At 50.1% G+C, this 18,702-nt stretch overlaps 1 protein-coding gene across 5 annotated transcripts; it reads left to right on the forward strand.

Annotated features, from left to right (window-relative positions):
• Window positions 1–497: 497 nt before the first annotated feature.
• kctd13 (potassium channel tetramerization domain containing 13) lies at window positions 498–14,229 on the forward strand. 5 transcript variants are annotated; one of them, XR_015939733.1, is made up of 8 exons: window positions 510–1,014; window positions 1,968–2,194; window positions 4,084–4,253; window positions 7,512–7,598; window positions 8,218–8,270; window positions 8,359–8,554; window positions 9,837–13,956; window positions 14,062–14,229. XR_015939733.1 is itself a non-coding variant. In XM_088637365.1 (7 exons), the coding sequence occupies exons 2-7, from the start codon at window positions 1,978–1,980 to the stop codon at window positions 10,083–10,085; spliced, it is 969 nt and encodes a 322-aa protein (XP_088493491.1). In that variant the 5' UTR covers window positions 498–1,014; window positions 1,968–1,977; the 3' UTR covers window positions 10,086–14,229. The 5 variants fall into 5 exon arrangements, 3 of the variants coding, with proteins under 3 accessions (XP_088493491.1, XP_088493490.1, XP_088493489.1); XR_015939732.1 differs by having other exon boundaries at window positions 9,837–10,462; window positions 10,529–14,229; XM_088637365.1 differs by having other exon boundaries at window positions 498–1,014; window positions 7,515–7,598; window positions 9,837–14,229.
• Window positions 14,230–18,702: the final 4,473 nt, after the last annotated feature.

Below are 18,702 nucleotides of genomic sequence, written 5' to 3' on the forward strand. Positions count from 1 at the left end.
CGGAGTTCCCCCACCAAAGAGTCGAGGACGTGACGTGATGTCTCTTGTGATGGACTTACTAAATACACGCGCTCGTTATCACACAGAGCGAGTTGAAGGGTCGCGGAAGAGTCACCCGCTTGAATAGTTTGAAACAGACGTGAAGGCGTGTGTATAGACTATATCGACACGCAGGGACGTGAAAGACGTGCGGAACTCGTCTTTATTTACTTCTTTTTTTCATACAGTGTAATGGCGTCCGAACTCAGCGGACTCCAGTCCCGCACCGCGCCCACGCCCCTGAGGGCCTGGGGCCAATCACAGCAGAGTCCACCCTGCCGCCACGCCCACGGGCGTCGAAACCGGGTCCAATCACAGCAGGATCTCGTCGCAAGCCACGCCCTCCACCACGCCCACCCCCTCGCCTTATCATGTCAGGTCGTGACGGTGAAGACAAACTATTCAGCCAGCAGACAAAACGTACCCGGCCAATCATCGGCCAGTATACCGGGCGAAAGGCGGGGTCTCCAAAACATCTCCACCAATCCCACTCATCTGCATGTCTTCGGGCCGGAGGCGGGGCTAGCTACACAAATAACCAATCCGTCAGCCTGGAATCCACAACCGGAAAAGCCTGATAGCGCCCCTCCTGCTGCGGATCAGCCAATCAGGTCAAAGGAGGTCGCGCAAGGCGGTTGATTGACGTCGAGTTCAGCCAACGGGCGGCGGCCGCTGTAGGTACGATGAAAAGCGATCAACACAATGGACACTTGTTTATAATATAGTGACAAAGAATGAGACGCGGAGCACGGTGTTTTTATATGACAGGGAAAATAGAAAAATAAAATGTAAGCCATGATTTGTGTGTCACTGTCGTGCACTTCATGTGAACGTTGACCTTCAGCGTTCATCCAATAAACACATCATATCTGGCGGTACGTCGAGTCGGTGAATCTTTATAATTTCTTTAGAGAAGTAATGTGTTAAAGTCGACTCCGGGGATCCTGTACCGAGCACTGCTCACGACTGGTACGTGTGCAAAAGAGTACTGTATTTCTTCTCACTGTCTCCCTCAGTCAGTGTCTCAGTGTGAGTCCCTCTCTCCCTGTGTCTCCTGTCCTGCTGTGTCTGTTTATTACTGAGGGCTTCTCTGTGATCTCCTCTCTCTCACGGTGTCTCCTGTCCTGCTGTGTGTGTTTATTACTGAGGGACTATCTGTGATCTCCTCTCTCTCTCTCTCACTGTGTCTCCTGTCCTGCTGTGTGTTTTTATTACTGAGGGAATCTCTGTGATCTCCTCTCTCACTGTGTCTCCTATCTTGCTGTGTGTGTTTATTACTGAAGGATTCTCTGTGATCTCCTCTCTCACTGTGTCTCCTGTCCTGCTGTGTGTGTTTATTACTGAGGGATTCTCTGTGATCTCCTCTCTCTCTCACTGTGTCTCCTGTCCTGCTGTGTGTGTATTACTGAGGGAGTCTGTGTGATCTCCTCTCTCTCTGTGTCGCCTGTCCTGTTGTGTGTGTTGATTACTGAGGGAGTCTCTGTGATCTCCTCTCTCACTGTGTCTCCTGTCCTGCTGTGTGTGTTTATTACTGAGGGAGTCTCTGTGATCTCCTCTCTCACCATGTCTCCTGTCCTGTTGTGTGTGTTTGTTACTGAGGGAGTCTCTGTGATCTCCTCTCTCACTGTGTCTCCTGTCCTGCTGTGTGTGTTTATTACTGAGGGAGTCTCTGTGATCTCCTCTCTCACCATGTCTCCTGTCCTGTTGTGTGTGTTTATTACTGAGGGAGTCTCTGTGATCTCCTCTCTCACTGTGTCTCCTGTCCTGTTGTGTGTGTTTATTACTGAGGGAGTCTCTGTGATCTCCTCTCTCACCATGTCTCCTGTCCTGCTGTGTGTGTTTATTACTGAGGGAGTCTCTGTGATCTCCTCTCTCACTGTGTCTCCTGTCCTGTGCATTAATGGCTGGTTCTTTGTTTCCAATTTTAGCTTTGCACCCATGTCTGCGGAGCCCACAGGAAGTGAGCCGCCAGAAGTACTTCCTGTGACACCTGGGGGTCAGGAGGAGAAGTGCACAGGACTGGCGAGCAGCAGATATGTCAAGCTGAATGTAGGGGGCGCTCTGCACTACACCACCATCCAGACGCTGAGCAAGACGGACAACCTCCTGAAGAGCATGTGTACAGGGTCCACAGAGGCCACCATCGACTCAGAGGGTCAGACCAACTACCTGTCTCTCTCAGTGCAGTGTTACTGTACTGGAGTGTCCAGTCAGTGTGTCTGTATGAACCCCTCTCTCTCTCAGTGCAGTGTTAATGTACTGGAGTGTCCAGTCAGTGTATCTGTATTAACCCCTCTCTCTCTCAGTGCAGTGTTAATGTACTGGAGTGTCCAGTCAGTGTGTCTGTATTAACCCCTCTCTCTCTCAGTGCAGTGTTAATGTACTGGAGTGTCCAGTCAGTGTGTGTGTATTAACCCCTCTCTCTCAGTGCAGTGTTACTGTACTGGAGTGTCCAGTCAGTGTGTCTGTATTAACCCATCTCTCTCTCAGTGCAGTGTTAATGTACTGGAGTGTCCAGTCAGTGTGTGTGTATTAACCCCCATCTCTCTCTCTCAGTGCAGTGTTAATGTACTGGAGTGTCCAGTCAGTGTGTCTGTATTAACCCCTCTCTCTCAGTGCAGTGTTCATGTACTGGAGTGTCCAGTCAGTGTGTCTGTATTAAACCCTCTCTCTCTCAGTGCAGTGTTCATGTACTGGAGTGTCCAGTCAGTGTGTCTGTATTAACCCCTCTCTCTCTCAGTGCAGTGTTAATGGACTGGAGTGTCCAGTCAGTGTGTCTGTATTAACCCCTCTCTCTCTCAATGCAGTGTTAATGTACTGGAGTGTCCAGTCAGTGTGTCTGTATGAACCCCTCTCTCTCTCAGTGCAGTGTTAATGTACTGGAGTGTCCAGTCAGTGTGTCTGTATTAACCCCTCTCTCTCTCAGTGCAGTGTTAATGTACTGGAGTGTCCAGTCAGTGTGTCTGTATTAACCCCTCTCTCTCTCAGTGCAGTGTTCATGTACTGGAGTGTCCAGTCAGTGTGTCTGTATTAACCCCTCTCTCTCTCAGTGCAGTGTTCATGTACTGGAGTGTCCAGTCAATGTGTCTGTATTAACCCCTCTCTCTCTCAGTGCAGTGTTAATGTACTGGAGTGTCCAGTCAGTGTGTCTGTATTAACCCCTCTCTCTCTCAATGCAGTGTTAATGTACTGGAGTGTCCAGTCAGTGTGTCTGTATGAACCCCTCTCTCTCTCAATGCAGTGTTAATGTACTGGAGTGTCCAGTCAGTGTGTCTGTATGAACCCCTCTCTCTCTCAGTGCAGTGTTAATGTACTGGAGTGTCCAGTCAGTGTGTCTGTATGAACCCCTCTCTCTCTCAGTGCAGTGTTAATGTACTGGAGTGTCCAGTCAGTGTGTCTGTATTAACCCCTCTCTCTCTCAGTGCAGTGTTAATGTACTGGAGTGTCCAGTCAGTGTGTCTGTATTAACCCCTCTCTCTCTCAGTGCAGTGTTAATGTACTGGAGTGTCCAGTCAGTGTGTGTGTATGAACCCCTCTCTCTCTCAGTGCAGTGTTAATGTACTGGAGTGTCCAGTCAGTGTGTCTGTATGAACCCCTCTCTCTCAGTGCAGTGTTCATGTACTGGAGTGTCCAGTCAGTGTGTGTGTATTAACCCCTCTCTCTCAGTGCAGTGTTCATGTACTGGAGTGTCCAGTCAGTGTGTCTGTATTAACCCCTCTCTCTCTCAGTGCAGTGTTCATGTACTGGAGTGTCCAGTCAGTGTGTCTGTATTAACCCCTCTCTCTCTCAGTGCAGTGTTAATGTACTGGAGTGTCCAGTCAGTGTGTCTGTATTAACCCCTCTCTCTCTCAGTGCAGTGTTAATGTACTGGAGTGTCCAGTCAGTGTGTCTGTATTAACCCCTCTCTCTCTCAGTGCAGTGTTCATGTACTGGAGTGTCCAGTCAGTGTGTGTGTATGAACCCCTCTCTCTCTCAGTGCAGTGTTCATGTACTGGAGTGTCCAGTCAGTGTGTGTGTATTAACCCCTCTCTCTCTCTGTTATAGGCTGGGTTATAGTGGACCGCAGTGGGCGTCACTTTGATTCTGTGCTGAATTTTCTTCGGGATGGCTCGGTACCCCTGCCGGAGACGACCCGCGAACTGGAGGAGGTTCTGCTTGAGGCCCGGTTCTACAGAGTCCAGGGGCTCGTTCAGCACTGCCTGACCGCTCTGCAGGTACTGAGCGCACACCCAGACACACCCGCTGAGAGACAGAGAGATAGAGGGGTTAATATAGACAGCACAGGTCCTGCTGAGCCAAGAGCTGAGCCCAAAACAGAGCCCCCTGAGCCAGCTGGTCCTGAGGCTCACTGACCTGAGCCACACCAACACTAACCAGCCTCAGGACAGCACTGCTAGAGCACCACAACCCAGACTCAACCACATCACAGCACAGATCAAACAGCAATATCTCACACACTGGGACACACACACACAAACACAACATCAACTGGAATGCTACAGAACCTTAAACAGACAATACACACTAGCTGAATATTTGACCAAAATAAAAAATAACAAACAGAAACAGACCCTGACGAAGTACAGGCTCAGTGACCACAGCCTGGACACACACACTGGACACAGGCAGACCTGGCTGTCCAGAGAGGACAGGCTCAGTGACCACAGCCTGGACACACACACTGGACACAGACAGACCTGGCTGTCCAGAGAGGACAGGCTCAGTGACCACAGCCTGGACACACACACTGGACACAGGCAGACCTGGCTGTCCAGAGAAGACAGGCTCAGTGACCACAGCCTGGACACACACTGGACACAGGCAGACCTGGCTGTCCAGAGAGGACAGGCTGTGCTCCCACTGCCAGCGGAGAGAAATAGAGACAGAGGTGCATTTCCTACTGCACTGTGACAGATACTTTGGGATTAGAGAAACATTCTTCCCCAAATTCAGAAATATAGTCCCAGAGTTCCCACACCTGCCAGAATCACAACGGGTCCCAATTCTACTGGGAGAGGGAGGAGGGAACTCAGTTGAACTGGCAGCCCAGTGTGTGATCTCCTGTCCCAGCCTGAGGAGCAGACAGTGAGCCCGTCTCTCAATAATAATAATACAGTGTGTGATCTCCTGTCCCAGCCTGAGGAACAGACAGTGAGCCTGTCTCTCAATAATAATAATACAGTGTGTGATCTCCTGTCCCAGCCTGAGGAACAGACAGTGAGCCTGTCTCTCAATAATAATAATACAGTGTGTGATCTCCTGTCCCAGCCTGAGGAACAGACAGTGAGCCCGTCTCTCAATAATAATAATACAGTGTGTGATCTCCTGTCCCAGCCTGAGGAACAGTGAGCCTGTCTCTCAATAATAATAATACAGTGTGTGATCTCCTGTCCCAGACTGAGGAACAGACAGTGAGCCCGTCTCTCAATAATAATAATACAGTGTGTGATCTCCTGTCCCAGCCTGAGGAACAGACAGTGAGCCTGTCTCTCAATAATAATAATACAGTGTGTGATCTCCTGTCCCAGCCTGAGGAACAGACAGTGAGCCTGTCTCTCAATAATAATAATACAGTGTGTGATCTCCTGTCCCAGCCTGAGGAACAGACAGTGAGCCTGTCTCTCAATAATAATAATACAGTGTGTGATCTCCTGTCCCAGCCTGAGGAACAGACAGTGAGCCCGTCTCTCAATAATAATAATACAGTGTGTGATCTCCTGTCCCAGCCTGAGGAACAGACAGTGAGCCCGTCTCTCAATAATAATAATACAGTGTGTGATCTCCTGTCCCAGCCTGAGGAACAGACAGTGAGCCCGTCTCTCAATAATAATAATACAGTGTGTGATCTCCTGTCCCAGCCTGAGGAACAGACAGTGAGCCTGTCTCTCAATAATAATAATACAGTGTGTGATCTCCTGTCCCAGCCTGAGGAACAGACAGTGAGCCTGTCTCTCAATAATAATAATACAGTGTGTGATCTCCTGTCCCAGCCTGAGGAACAGACAGTGAGCCCGTCTCTCAATAATAATAATACAGTGTGTGATCTCCTGTCCCAGCCTGAGGAACAGTGAGCCTGTCTCTCAATAATAATAATACAGTGTGTGATCTCCTGTCCCAGACTGAGGAACAGACAGTGAGCCCGTCTCTCAATAATAATAATACAGTGTGTGATCTCCTGTCCCAGCCTGAGGAACAGACAGTGAGCCTGTCTCTCAATAATAATAATACAGTGTGTGATCTCCTGTCCCAGCCTGAGGAACAGACAATGAGCCTGTCTCTCAATAATAATAATACAGTGTGTGATCTCCTGTCCCAGCCTGAGGAACAGACAGTGAGCCTGTCTCTCAATAATAATAATACAGTGTGTGATCTCCTGTCCCAGCCTGAGGAACAGACAGTGAGCCCGTCTCTCAATAATAATAATACAGTGTGTGATCTCCTGTCCCAGCCTGAGGAACAGACAGTGAGCCTGTCTCTCAATAATAATAATACAGTGTCTGATCTCCTGTCCCAGCCTGAGGAACAGACAGTGAGCCCGTCTCTCAATAATAATAATACAGTGTGTGATCTCCTGTCCCAGCCTGAGGAACAGACAGTGAGCCTGTCTCTCAATAATAATAATACAGTGTGTGATCTCCTGTCCCAGCCTGAGGAACAGACAGTGAGCCTGTCTCTCAATAATAATAATACAGTGTGTGATCTCCTGTCCCAGCCTGAGGAACAGACAGTGAGCCTGTCTCTCAATAATAATAATACAGTGTGTGATCTCCTGTCCCAGCCTGAGGAACAGTGAGCCCGTCTCTCAATAATAATAATACAGTGTGTGATCTCCTGTCCCAACCTGAGGAACAGACAGTGAGCCTGTCTCTCAATAATAATAATACAGTGTGTGATCTCCTGTCCCAGCCTGAGGAACAGACAGTGAGCCTGTCTCTCAATAATAATAATACAGTGTGTGATCTCCTGTCCCAACCTGAGGAACAGTGAGCCCGTCTCTCAATAATAATAATACAGTGTGTGATCTCCTGTCCCAGCCTGAGGAACAGACAGTGAGCCTGTCTCTCAATAATAATAATACAGTGTGTGATCTCCTGTCCCAGCCTGAGGAACAGACAGTGAGCCTGTCTCTCAATAATAATAATACAGTGTGTGATCTCCTGTCCCAGCCTGAGGAACAGTGAGCCCGTCTCTCAATAATAATAATACAGTGTGTGATCTCCTGTCCCAACCTGAGGAACAGTGAGTCTATCTCTCAATCATGCTCCATTTGGCTAGAGTCTATGTATCTTATGATTGTGGCTTTATTGTAAATGTCGGTTTTGTTTATGTCAAGTGTATTTGTTTTGCTTTGGCAGCACTGATTGTATTAATTGTTCATGCATATAAGACACCTTGAATTGGATTGAGAGGGACTCCACTGCGTCCAGCAGAGGACTGGGGGGACTGACTGGTGTCCTGCTCTGTGTTTTCAGAAGCAGAGGGAGAGACATGAGGGTCTGTGCCGAATCCCCATGATCACGTCTCAGAAGGAGGAGCAGAGAATGATCTCGTGGAGGAAGGTGAGCAGACGTCCCAGTACATCGTGCTTAGAGCTGCAGGACTACGGCTCCCACAGTCCTCTGCATGGACCCACCCGTGGATTGAATCCTGGGAAGTGTTGTTCTTCTCTTTAGTTCGGCCCATTTGTGAATTTTCCTCCCTGTCCCACTTGATGCTGCAGGACTACAGCTCCCACCGTCCTCTGCATGGCACCACCCATGTTCTGAATCCTGGGAAGTGTAGTTCTTCTCTTTGGTTTCTGCCCTTGTGTGATTTATCCTCCCTGTCCCACTTGATGCTGCAGGACTACGGCTCCCACCGTCCTCTGCATGGCACCACCCATGTTCTGAATCCTGGGAAGTGTAGTTCTTCCCTCTGTGTTCGGTCGTTCGTGAATTATGCTGTGTGTCCTCCATGGAGCAGCAGGACAGCACCTCCAGCAGGTCTTCCCCGGGCACCACCCTTGGAGGCGATGCTGGGACGTGTAGTTCTGTGTCCTCCTCCAAGACTCCAGCTCGCACAGGCCTCCCCTGGGCACCGTGCGGTTGTGTGGGGGGGGTGGGGGTTCTGGGAAATGTAGTTCCTCCCTTGGGATTCAGCCATTTTCGACTCAGACCTGGTGTGCCCTTTCATTTTCAGCCTGTGGTGAAGCTCCAGCACAACAGAGGGAACAACAAGTACTCCTACACCAGGTAATGGCCTACCACCCCCCCACGCCTTCCCCACCCCCGTCTCCGTGGAGACCGCCTGGCAGTGACGTCCCCTTGCCCCCCTCTCCAGCAACTCGGACGACAACCTGCTGAGGAACATCGAGCTGTTCGACAAGCTGGGGCTGCGCTTCAACGGGCGCGTGCTCTTCACCAAGGACGTGCTGGGGGACGAGATCTGCTGCTGGTCCTTCTACGGCGACGGGCGCAAGATCGCGGAGGTCTGCTGCACCTCCATCGTCTACGCCACCGAGAAGAAGCAGACCAAGGTGCGAGTCTGCTTAACCCCTCTCTCTCTCAGTGCAGTGTTCATGTACTGGAGTGTCCAGTCAGTGTGTCTGTATTAACCCCTCTCTCTCTCTCAGTGCAGTGTTCATGTACTGGAGTGTCCAGTCAGTGTGTGTGTATTAACCCCTCTCTCTCTCAGTGCAGTGTTCATGTACTGGAGTGTCCAGTCAGTGTGTCTGTATTAACCCCTCTCTCTCTCAGTGCAGTGTTAATGTACTGGAGTGTCCAGTCAGTGTGTCTGTATGAACCTCTCTCTCTCTCAGTGCAGTGTTAATGTACTGGAGTGTCCAGTCAGTGTGTGTGTATTAACCCCTCTCTCTCTCAGTGCAGTGTTAATGTACTGGAGTGTCCAGTCAGTGTGTGTGTATTAACCCCTCTCTCTCTCTCAGTGCAGTGTTAATGTACTGGAGTGTCCAGTCAGTGTGTGTGTATTAACCCCTCTCTCTCTCTCAGTGCAGTGTTAATGTACTGGAGTGTCCAGTCAGTGTGTGTGTATTAACCCCTCTCTCTCTCTCAGTGCAGTGTTAATGTACTGGAGTGTCCAGTCAGTGTGTGTGTATTAACCCCTCTCTCTCTCTCAGTGCAGTGTTAATGTACTGGAGTGTCCAGTCAGTGTGTGTGTATTAACCCCTCTCTCTCTCTCAGTGCAGTGTTAATGTACTGGAGTGTCCAGTCAGTGTGTCTGTATTAACCCCTCTCTCTCTCAGTGCAGTGTTAATGTACTGGAGTGTCCAGTCAGTGTGTCTGTATTAACCCCTCTCTCTCTCAGTGCAGTGTTAATGTACTGGAGTGTCCAGTCAGTGTGTCTGTATTAACCCCTCTCTCTCTCAGTGCAGTGTTAATGTACTGGAGTGTCCAGTCAGTGTGTCTGTATTAACCCCTCTCTCTCTCTCAGTGCAGTGTTAATGTACTGGAGTGTCCAGTCAGTGTGTGTGTATTAACCCCTCTCTCTCTCAGTGGAGTGTTAATGTACTGGAGTGTCCAGTCAGTGTGTGTATTAACCCCTCTCTCTCTCAGTGCAGTGTTAATGTACTGGAGTGTCCAGTGTGTGTGTATTAACCCCTCTCTCTCTCAGTGCAGTGTTCATGTACTGGAGTGTCCAGTCAGTGTGTGTGTATTAACCCCTCTCTCTCTCAGTGCAGTGTTAATGTACTGGAGTGTCCAGTCAGTGTGTCTGTATTAACCCCTCTCTCTCTCAGTGCAGTGTTAATGTACTGGAGTGTCCAGTCAGTGTGTCTGTATTAACCCCTCTCTCTCTCTCAGGTGGAGTTCCCAGAGGCTCGTATTTTCGAAGAGACTCTCAACATCCTCATCTATGAGAAAGGATCAGGGGGCGTGGCTTCCTCCATCCTGGACACCGGGGGTGCGGCCTTGTCGCCCGGCAGCCTCCACTCAGAGGAGGAGGGGGGCGGGGCCGGGGGCGGGGACAGGAGGGTGAGGCGGATTCACGTGCGCAGACACATCACGCACGACGAGAGAGGTCACGGGCAGCAGACTGTGTACAAGGACTGATCCTGGGGAATGGGGTCAGGGGTCAGGGGTCACAGGCAGCAGACTGTGTACACGGACTGATCCTGGGGAAGGGGGTCAGGGGTCAGGGGTCACGGGCAGCAGACTGTGTACATGGACTGATCCTGGGGAATGGGGTCAGGGGTCAGGGGTCACGGGCAGCAGACCGTGTACACGGACTGATCCTGGGGGAGGGGTCAGGGGTCAGAGGTCACGGGCAGCAGACTGTGCACAAGGACTGATCCCGGGGGAGGGGTCAGGGGTCAGAGGTCACAGGCAGCAGACTGTGCACAAGGACTGATCCCGGGGGAGGGGTCAGGGGTCAGAGGTCACGGGCAGCAGACTGTGCAGAAGGACTGATCCCGGGGGAGGGGTCAGGGGTCAGAGGTCACGGGCAGCAGACTGTGCACAAGGGCTGATCCCGGGGGAGGGGTCAGGGGTCAGAGGTCACGGGCAGCAGACTGTGCACAAGGGCTGATCCCGGGGGAGGGGTCAGGCAGCGATCAGGGGTACAGGGGTACAGGCAGTGGAGAAAGGAGGGATGTTTATCCTTCAGACCGCAGTGAGGGACTCATCTTGATAATTCACTTTACTGTGCAGCATTATTCAGTTTTTTTGGTATTAAGTTATTTATATGATGATAATTCCGTTTTTGTATTTATTTGAGTTTTTCATTGAAATGTTTTTTTTAAGCACAAGTTGAAGCTACTCTTGTTTTTTTCATCAGCTCTTAGTGATGAACACACACAGCAGGACAGGAGACACAGGGAGAGAGAGGAGATCACAGAGACTCCCTCAGTAATAAACACACACAGCAGGACAGGAGACACAGGGAGAGAGAGGAGATCACAGAGACTCCCTCAGTAATAAACACACACAACAGGACAGGAGACACAGGGAGAGAGAGGAGATCACAGAGACTCCCTCAGTAATACACACACAGCAGGACAGGAGACACAGGGAGAGAGAGGAGATCACAGAGACTCCCTCAGTAATACACACACACAGCAGGACAGGAGACACAGGGAGAGAGAGGAGATCACAGAGACTCCCTCAGTAGTACACACACACAACAGGACAGGAGACACAGGGAGAGAGAGGAGATCACAGAGACTCCCTCAGTAATACACACACACAGCAGGACAGGAGACACAGGGAGAGAGAGGAGATCACAGAGACTCCCTCAGTAATACACACACACAGCAGGACAAGAGACACAGGGAGAGAGAGGAGATCACAGAGACTCCCTCAGTAGTACACACACACAACAGGACAGGAGACACAGGGAGAGAGAGGAGATCACAGAGACTCCCTCAGTAATACACACACACAGCAGGACAGGAGACACAGGGAGAGAGAGGAGATCACAGAGACTCCCTCAGTAATACACACACACAGCAGGACAGGAGACACAGGGAGAGAGAGGAGATCACAGAGACTCCCTCAGTAGTACACACACACAACAGGACAGGAGACACAGGGAGAGAGAGGAGATCACAGAGACTCCCTCAGTAATACACACACACAGCAGGACAGGAGACACAGGGAGAGAGAGGAGATCACAGAGACTCCCTCAGTAATACACACACACAGCAGGACAGGAGACACAGGGAGAGAGAGGAGATCACAGAGACTCCCTCAGTAGTACACACACACAACAGGACAGGAGACACAGGGAGAGAGAGGAGATCACAGAGACTCCCTCAGTAATACACACACACAGCAGGACAGGAGACACAGGGAGAGAGAGGAGATCACAGAGACTCCCTCAGTAATACACACACACAGCAGGACAGGAGACACAGGGAGAGAGAGGAGATCACAGAGACTCCCTCAGTAATACACACACACAGCAGGACAGGAGACACAGGGAGAGAGAGGAGATCACAGAGACTCCCTCAGTAATACACACACACAGCAGGACAGGAGACACAGGGAGAGAGAGGAGATCACAGAGACTCCCTCAGTAATACACACACACAGCAGGACAGGAGACACAGGGAGAGAGAGGAGATCACAGAGAATCCCTCAGTAATAAACACAACAGGACAGGAGCCGGTGAGAGAGAGGAGATCACAGAGACTCCCTCAGTATTAAACACACACAGCAGGACAGGAGACACAGTGAGAGAGAGGAGATCACAGAGAATCCCTCAGTAATAAACACACACAACAGGACAGGAGACACAGTGAGAGAGAGAGAGGAGATCACAGAGAATCCCTCAGTAATAAACACACACAACAGGACAGGAGACACAGTGAGAGAGGAGATCACAGAGACTCCCTCAGTAATAAACACACACAGCAGGACAGGAGACACAGTGAGAGAGAGGAGATCACAGAGACTCCCTCAGTAATAAACACACACAACAGGACAGGAGACACAGTGAGAAAGAGGGGAGATCACAGAGACTCCCTCAGTAATACACACACAGCAGGACAGGAGACACAGTGAGAGAGAGGGGAGATCACAGAGACTCCCTCAGTAATAAACACACACAACAGGACAGGAGACACAGTGAGAGAGAGGGGAGATCACAGAGACTCCCTCAGTAATACACACACACAACAGGACAGGAGACACAGTGAGAGAGAGGGGAGATCACAGAGACTCCCTCAGTAGTACACACACACAACAGGACAGGAGACACAGTGAGAGAGAGGGGAGATCACAGAGACTCCCTCAGTAATAAACACACACAACAGGACAGGAGACACAGTGAGAGAGAGGAGATCACAGAGACTCCCTCAGTAATAAACACACACAACAGGACAGGACACACAGTGAGAGAGAGAGGCGATCACAGGACAGGAGACACAGTGAGAGAGAGGCGATCACAGGACAGGAGACACAGTGAGAGAGAGAGGCGATCACAGGACAGGAGACACAGTGAGAGAGAGAGGCGATCACAGGACAGGAGACACAGTGAGAGAGAGAGGCGATCACAGGACAGGAGACACAGTGAGAGAGAGAGGCGATCACAGGACAGGAGACACAGTGAGAGAGAGAGGCGATCACAGGACAGGAGACGCAGGGAGAAAGGAGATCACAGAGAGTCCCTCAGTCATAAACACACACAGCAGGACAGGAGACACAGTGAGAGAGAGGAGAGAATACAGCAGTCTGTTCTGTTTCTCAGGGCTGGACGACTGTAGCTCTGGTGATCCTTGTTGTTCCTTGAATTTGGTTTTGTATTTATTGTAAATGTGTTTCTGCTCCCGGAAGCTCATGGTTCTGGTCCGGTCTCTCGTACCCTGTGCCGGTACGCCTGTGGTTCTGGCCCGGTCTGTGGCACTGACCGCTGGACACTTACCAGCACAGGGACTGACCGCTGGACACTGACCAACACAGGCACTGACCACTGGACACTGACGCACCACAGGGACTGACCGCTGGACACTGACTCACCACAGGCACTGACCGCTGGACACTGACCAACACAGGGACTGACCACTGGACACTGACTCACCACAGGGACTGACCGCTGGACACTGACTCACCACAGGCACTGACCACTGGACACTGACTCACCACAGGCACTGACCGCTGGACACTGACCAACACAGGCACTGACCACTGGACACTGACCAACACAGGGACTGACCGCTGGACACTGACTCACCACAGGGACTGACCGCTGGACACTGACTCACCACAGGCACTGACCACTGGACACTGACTCACCACAGGCACTGACCGCTGGACACTGACTCACCACAGGGACTGACCGCTGGACACTGACTCACCACAAGCATTGACCACTGGACACTGACCAACACAGGGACTGACCGCTGGACACTGACTCACCACAGGGACTGACCGCTGGACACTGACTCACCACAGGGACTGACTGCTGGACACTGACTCACCACAGGCACTGACCACTGGATAGTGACCAGCACAGGGACTGACCGCTGGACACTGACCAACACAGGGACTGACTGCTGGACACTGACCACCGGACACTGACCCACCACAGGCACTGACCAACACAGGGACTGACCACTGGACACTGACTCACCACAGGGACTGACCAGCAGACACTTCCAAGCAGATCAAGTGCCAGTAGTTTGACCACGAGCCGGGCTGCTGTGTCCTGAGGCGAGGGGGAGTCTGAGCCTGAATAAAACCTCATCATGTCTGTCCAGACCTGGTCTGTCCTTCTGAGTGAGTGTGAGTGAGACAGAGGTCAACACAGAGCCTGAGAGAGTCAGGGCCTGACCAGTCACACACACACACACACCCCACTGAGCACGTCTGGGATCAACTCACCCATCCCTGAACAACACAGAGCCTGAGAGAGTCAGGGCCTGAGCAGTCACACACACACACACCCCACTGAGCACGTCTGGGATCAACTCGCCCATCCCTGAACAACACAGAGCCTGAGAAAGTCAGGGCCTGACCAGTCACACACACACACACACACACACACACACACACACACACACACACACACACACACACACACACACACACACACACACCCCACTGAGCACGTCTGGGATCAACTCACCCATCCCTGTACAACACAGAGCCTGAGAGAGTCGGGGCCTGACCAGTCACACACACAGACACACACACACACACGAACAATCCCGGGGTGTCTCTATAAAAGAGTTGGGGTGTTACCTGGTGTCCCCCTGGTCTTGACCAGTCCTGGCCTCCTAGTAACCCCTAATGACCTCTGACCTGTCCTCCTCGCCCTGAGAGCTGCTGTGTGTGAGCGCACTGGTGGGGCTCCACACTGCTGCTGCTGGAGGGGATCCCCAATTCCTCTAAAGCACTATATCTGTGTAAGGAGTTAATTACCATCAAAATATCACTCTGTGACCGATCTGCAGAATTCACTTCAAGGTGCTTTACTGGAATGACCCATGAGTACAATCAGTGTTGCCAAAGCAAAACAAATACAATTACCTAAAAAATCTTCAGACACATATAATACAGACACATCATAAGATATTTCCATATAAACATATGGAGCATTATTGAGAGGCTCACTGTCTGTTCCTCAGGCTGGGACAGGAGATCACACACTGTATTATTATAATTGAGAGACGGGCTCACTGTTCCTCAGGCTGGGACAGGAGATCACACACTGTATTATTATTATTGAGAGACAGGCTCACTGTCTGTTCCTCAGGCTGGGACAGGAGATCACACACTGTATTATTATTATTGAGAGACGGGCTCACTGTTCCTCAGGCTGGGACAGGAGATCACACACTGTATTATTATTATTGAGAGACGGGCTCACTGTTCCTCAGGCTGGGACAGGAGATCACACACTGTATTATTATTATTGAGAGACAGGCTCACTGTTCCTCAGGCTGGGACAGGAGATCACACACTGTATTATTATTATTATTGAGAGACGGGCTCACTGTCTGTTCCTCAGGCTGTGACAGGAGATCACACACTGTATTATTATTATTGAGAGACGGGCTCACTGTCTGTTCCTCAGGCTGGGACAGGAGATCACACACTGTATTATTATTATTGAGAGACGGGCTCACTGTCTGTTCCTCAGGCTGGGACAGGAGATCACACACTGTATTATTATTATTGAGAGACGGGCTCACTGTTCCTCAGGCTGGGACAGGAGACCCCACACTGTATTATTATTATTGAGAGACGGGCTCACTGTCTGTTCCTCAGGCTGGGACAGGAGATCACACACTGTATTATTATTATTGAGAGACAGACTCACTGTTCCTCAGGCTGGGACAGGAGATCACACACTGTATTATTATTATTGAGAGACAGGCTCACTGTCTGTTCCTCAGGCTGGGACAGGAGATCACACACTGTATTATTATTATCGAGAGACAGGCTCACTGTCTGTTCCTCGGGCTGGGACAGGAGATCACACACTGTATTATTATTATCGAGAGACAGGCTCACTGTCTGTTCCTCGGGCTGGGACAGGAGATCACACACTGTATTATTATTATCGAGAGACAGGCTCACTGTCTGTTCCTCGGGCTGGGACAGGAGATCACACACTGTATTATTATTATCGAGAGACAGGCTCACTGTCTGTTCCTCGGGCTGGGACAGGAGATCACACACTGTATTATTATTATCGAGAGACGGGCTCACTGTCTGTTCCTCAGGCTGGGAAAGGAGATCACACACTGTATTATTATTATCGAGAGACGGGCTCACTGTCTGTTCCTCAGGCTGGGAAAGGAGATCACACACTGTATTATTATTATTGAGAGACGGGCTCACTGTCTGTTCCTCAGGCTGGGACAGGAGATCACACAGTGTATTATTATTATTGCGAGACAGGCTCACTGTCTGTTCCTCAGGCTGGGACAGGAGATCACACACTGCATTATTATTATTGAGAGACAGGCTCACTGTTCCTCAGGCTGGGACAGGAGATCACACACTGTATTATTATTATTGAGAGAAAGGCTCACTGTCTGTTCCTCAGGCTGGGACAGGAGATCAAACACTGTATTATTATTATTGAGAGACAGGCTCACTGTCTGTTCCTCAGGCTGGGACAGGAGATCACACACTGTATTATTATTATTGAGAGACAGGCTCACTGTCTGTTCCTCAGGCTGGGACAGGAGATCACACACTGTATTATTATTGAGAGACAGGCTCACTGTCTGTTCCTCAGGCTGGGACAGGAGATCACACACTGTATTATTATTATTGAGAGACAGACTCACTGTTCCTCAGGCTGGGACAGGAGATCACACACTGTATTATTATTATTGAGAGACAGGCTCACTGTCTGTTCCTCAGGCTGGGACAGGAGATCACACACTGTATTATTATTATTGAGTGACAGGCTCACTGTCTGTTCCTCAGGCTGGGACAGGAGATCACACACTGTATTATTATTATTGAGAGACAGGCTCACTGTCTGTTCCTCAGGCTGGGACAGGAGATCACACACTGTATTATTATTATTGAGAGACAGGCTCACTGTCTGTTCCTCAGGCTGGGACAGGAGATCACACACTGTATTATTATTATTGAGAGAAAGGCTCACTGTCTGTTCCTCAGGCTGGGACAGGAGATCACACACTGTATTATTATTATTGAGAGACAGGCTCACTGTCTGTTCCTCGGGCTGGGACAGGAGATCACACACTGTATTATTATTATTGAGAGACGGGCTCACTGTCTGTTCCTCAGGCTGGGACAGGAGATCACACAGTGTATTATTATTATTGCGAGACAGGCTCACTGTCTGTTCCTCAGGCTGGGACAGGAGATCACACACTGCATTATTATTATTGAGAGACAGGCTCACTGTTCCTCAGGCTGGGACAGGAGATCACACACTGTATTATTATTATTGAGAGAAAGGCTCACTGTCTGTTCCTCAGGCTGGGACAGGAGATCAAACTCTGTATTATTATTATTGAGAGACAGGCTCACTGTCTGTTCCTCAGGCTGGGACAGGAGATCACACACTGTATTATTATTATTGAGAGACAGGCTCACTGTCTGTTCCTCAGGCTGGGACAGGAGATCACACACTGTATTATTATTGAGAGACAGGCTCACTGTCTGTTCCTCAGGCTGGGACAGGAGATCACACACTGTATTATTATTATTGAGAGACAGACTCACTGTTCCTCAGGCTGGGACAGGAGATCACACACTGTATTATTATTATTGAGAGACAGGCTCACTGTCTGTTCCTCAGGCTGGGACAGGAGATCACACACTGTATTATTATTATTGAGTGACAGGCTCACTGTCTGTTCCTCAGGCTGGGACAGGAGATCACACACTGTATTATTATTATTGAGAGACAGGCTCACTGTCTGTTCCTCAGGCTGGGACAGGAGATCACACACTGTATTATTATTATTGAGAGACAGGCTCACTGTCTGTTCCTCAGGCTGGGACAGGAGATCACACACTGTATTATTATTATTGAGAGAAAGGCTCACTGTCTGTTCCTCGGGCTGGGACAGGAGATCACACACTGTATTATTATTATTGAGAGACAGGCTCACTGTCTGTTCCTCGGGCTGGGACAGGAGATCACACACTGTATTATTATTATTGAGAGATGGGCTCACTGTCTGTTCCTCAGGCTGGGACAGGAGATCACACACTGTATTATTATTATTGAGAGACAGGCTCACTGTCTGTTCCTCAGGCTGGGACAGGAGGTCACACACTGTATTATTATTATTGAGAGACAGGCTCACTGTCTGTTCCTCGGGCTGGGACAGGAGATCACACACTGTATTATTATTATTGAGAGACGGGCTCACTGTCTGTTCCTCGGGCTGGGACAGGAGATCACACACTGTATTATTATTATTGAGAGACAGGCTCACTGTCTGTTCCTCGGGCTGGGACAGGAGATCACACACTGTATTATTATTATTGAGAGACGGGCTCACTGTCTGTTCCTCAGGCTGGGACAGGAGATCACACACTGTATTATTATTATTGAGAGACGGGCTCACTGTCTGTTCCTCGGGCTGGGACAGGAGATCACACACTGTATTATTATTATTGAGAGACGGGCTCACTGTCTGTTCCTCAGGCTGGGAAAGGAGATCACACACTGTATTATTATTATTGAGAGACGGGCTCACTGTCTGTTCCTCAGGCTGGGACAGGAGAT

The sequence above is a fragment of the Lepisosteus platostomus genome, chromosome 6, assembly GCF_059453375.1.
Source record: "Lepisosteus platostomus isolate fLepPlt1 chromosome 6, fLepPlt1.hap1, whole genome shotgun sequence".
Taxonomy (NCBI): domain Eukaryota; kingdom Metazoa; phylum Chordata; class Actinopteri; order Semionotiformes; family Lepisosteidae; genus Lepisosteus; species Lepisosteus platostomus.

What these genes read in the sequence shown, in the direction of transcription:
- kctd13 (XM_088637364.1), top strand. Translation starts at nt 1,978, where the DNA reads ATGTCTGCGGAGCCCACAGGAAGTGAGCCGCCAGAAGTACTTCCTGTG. An exon ending in AACAAGTACTCCTACACCAG is followed by an intron (nt 8,271 to 8,358) that starts GTAATGGCCTAC and finishes CCCCCTCTCCAG; the next exon opens with CAACTCGGACGACAACCTGC. An exon ending in CCGAGAAGAAGCAGACCAAG is followed by an intron (nt 8,555 to 9,836) that starts GTGCGAGTCTGC and finishes TCTCTCTCTCAG; the next exon opens with GTGGAGTTCCCAGAGGCTCG.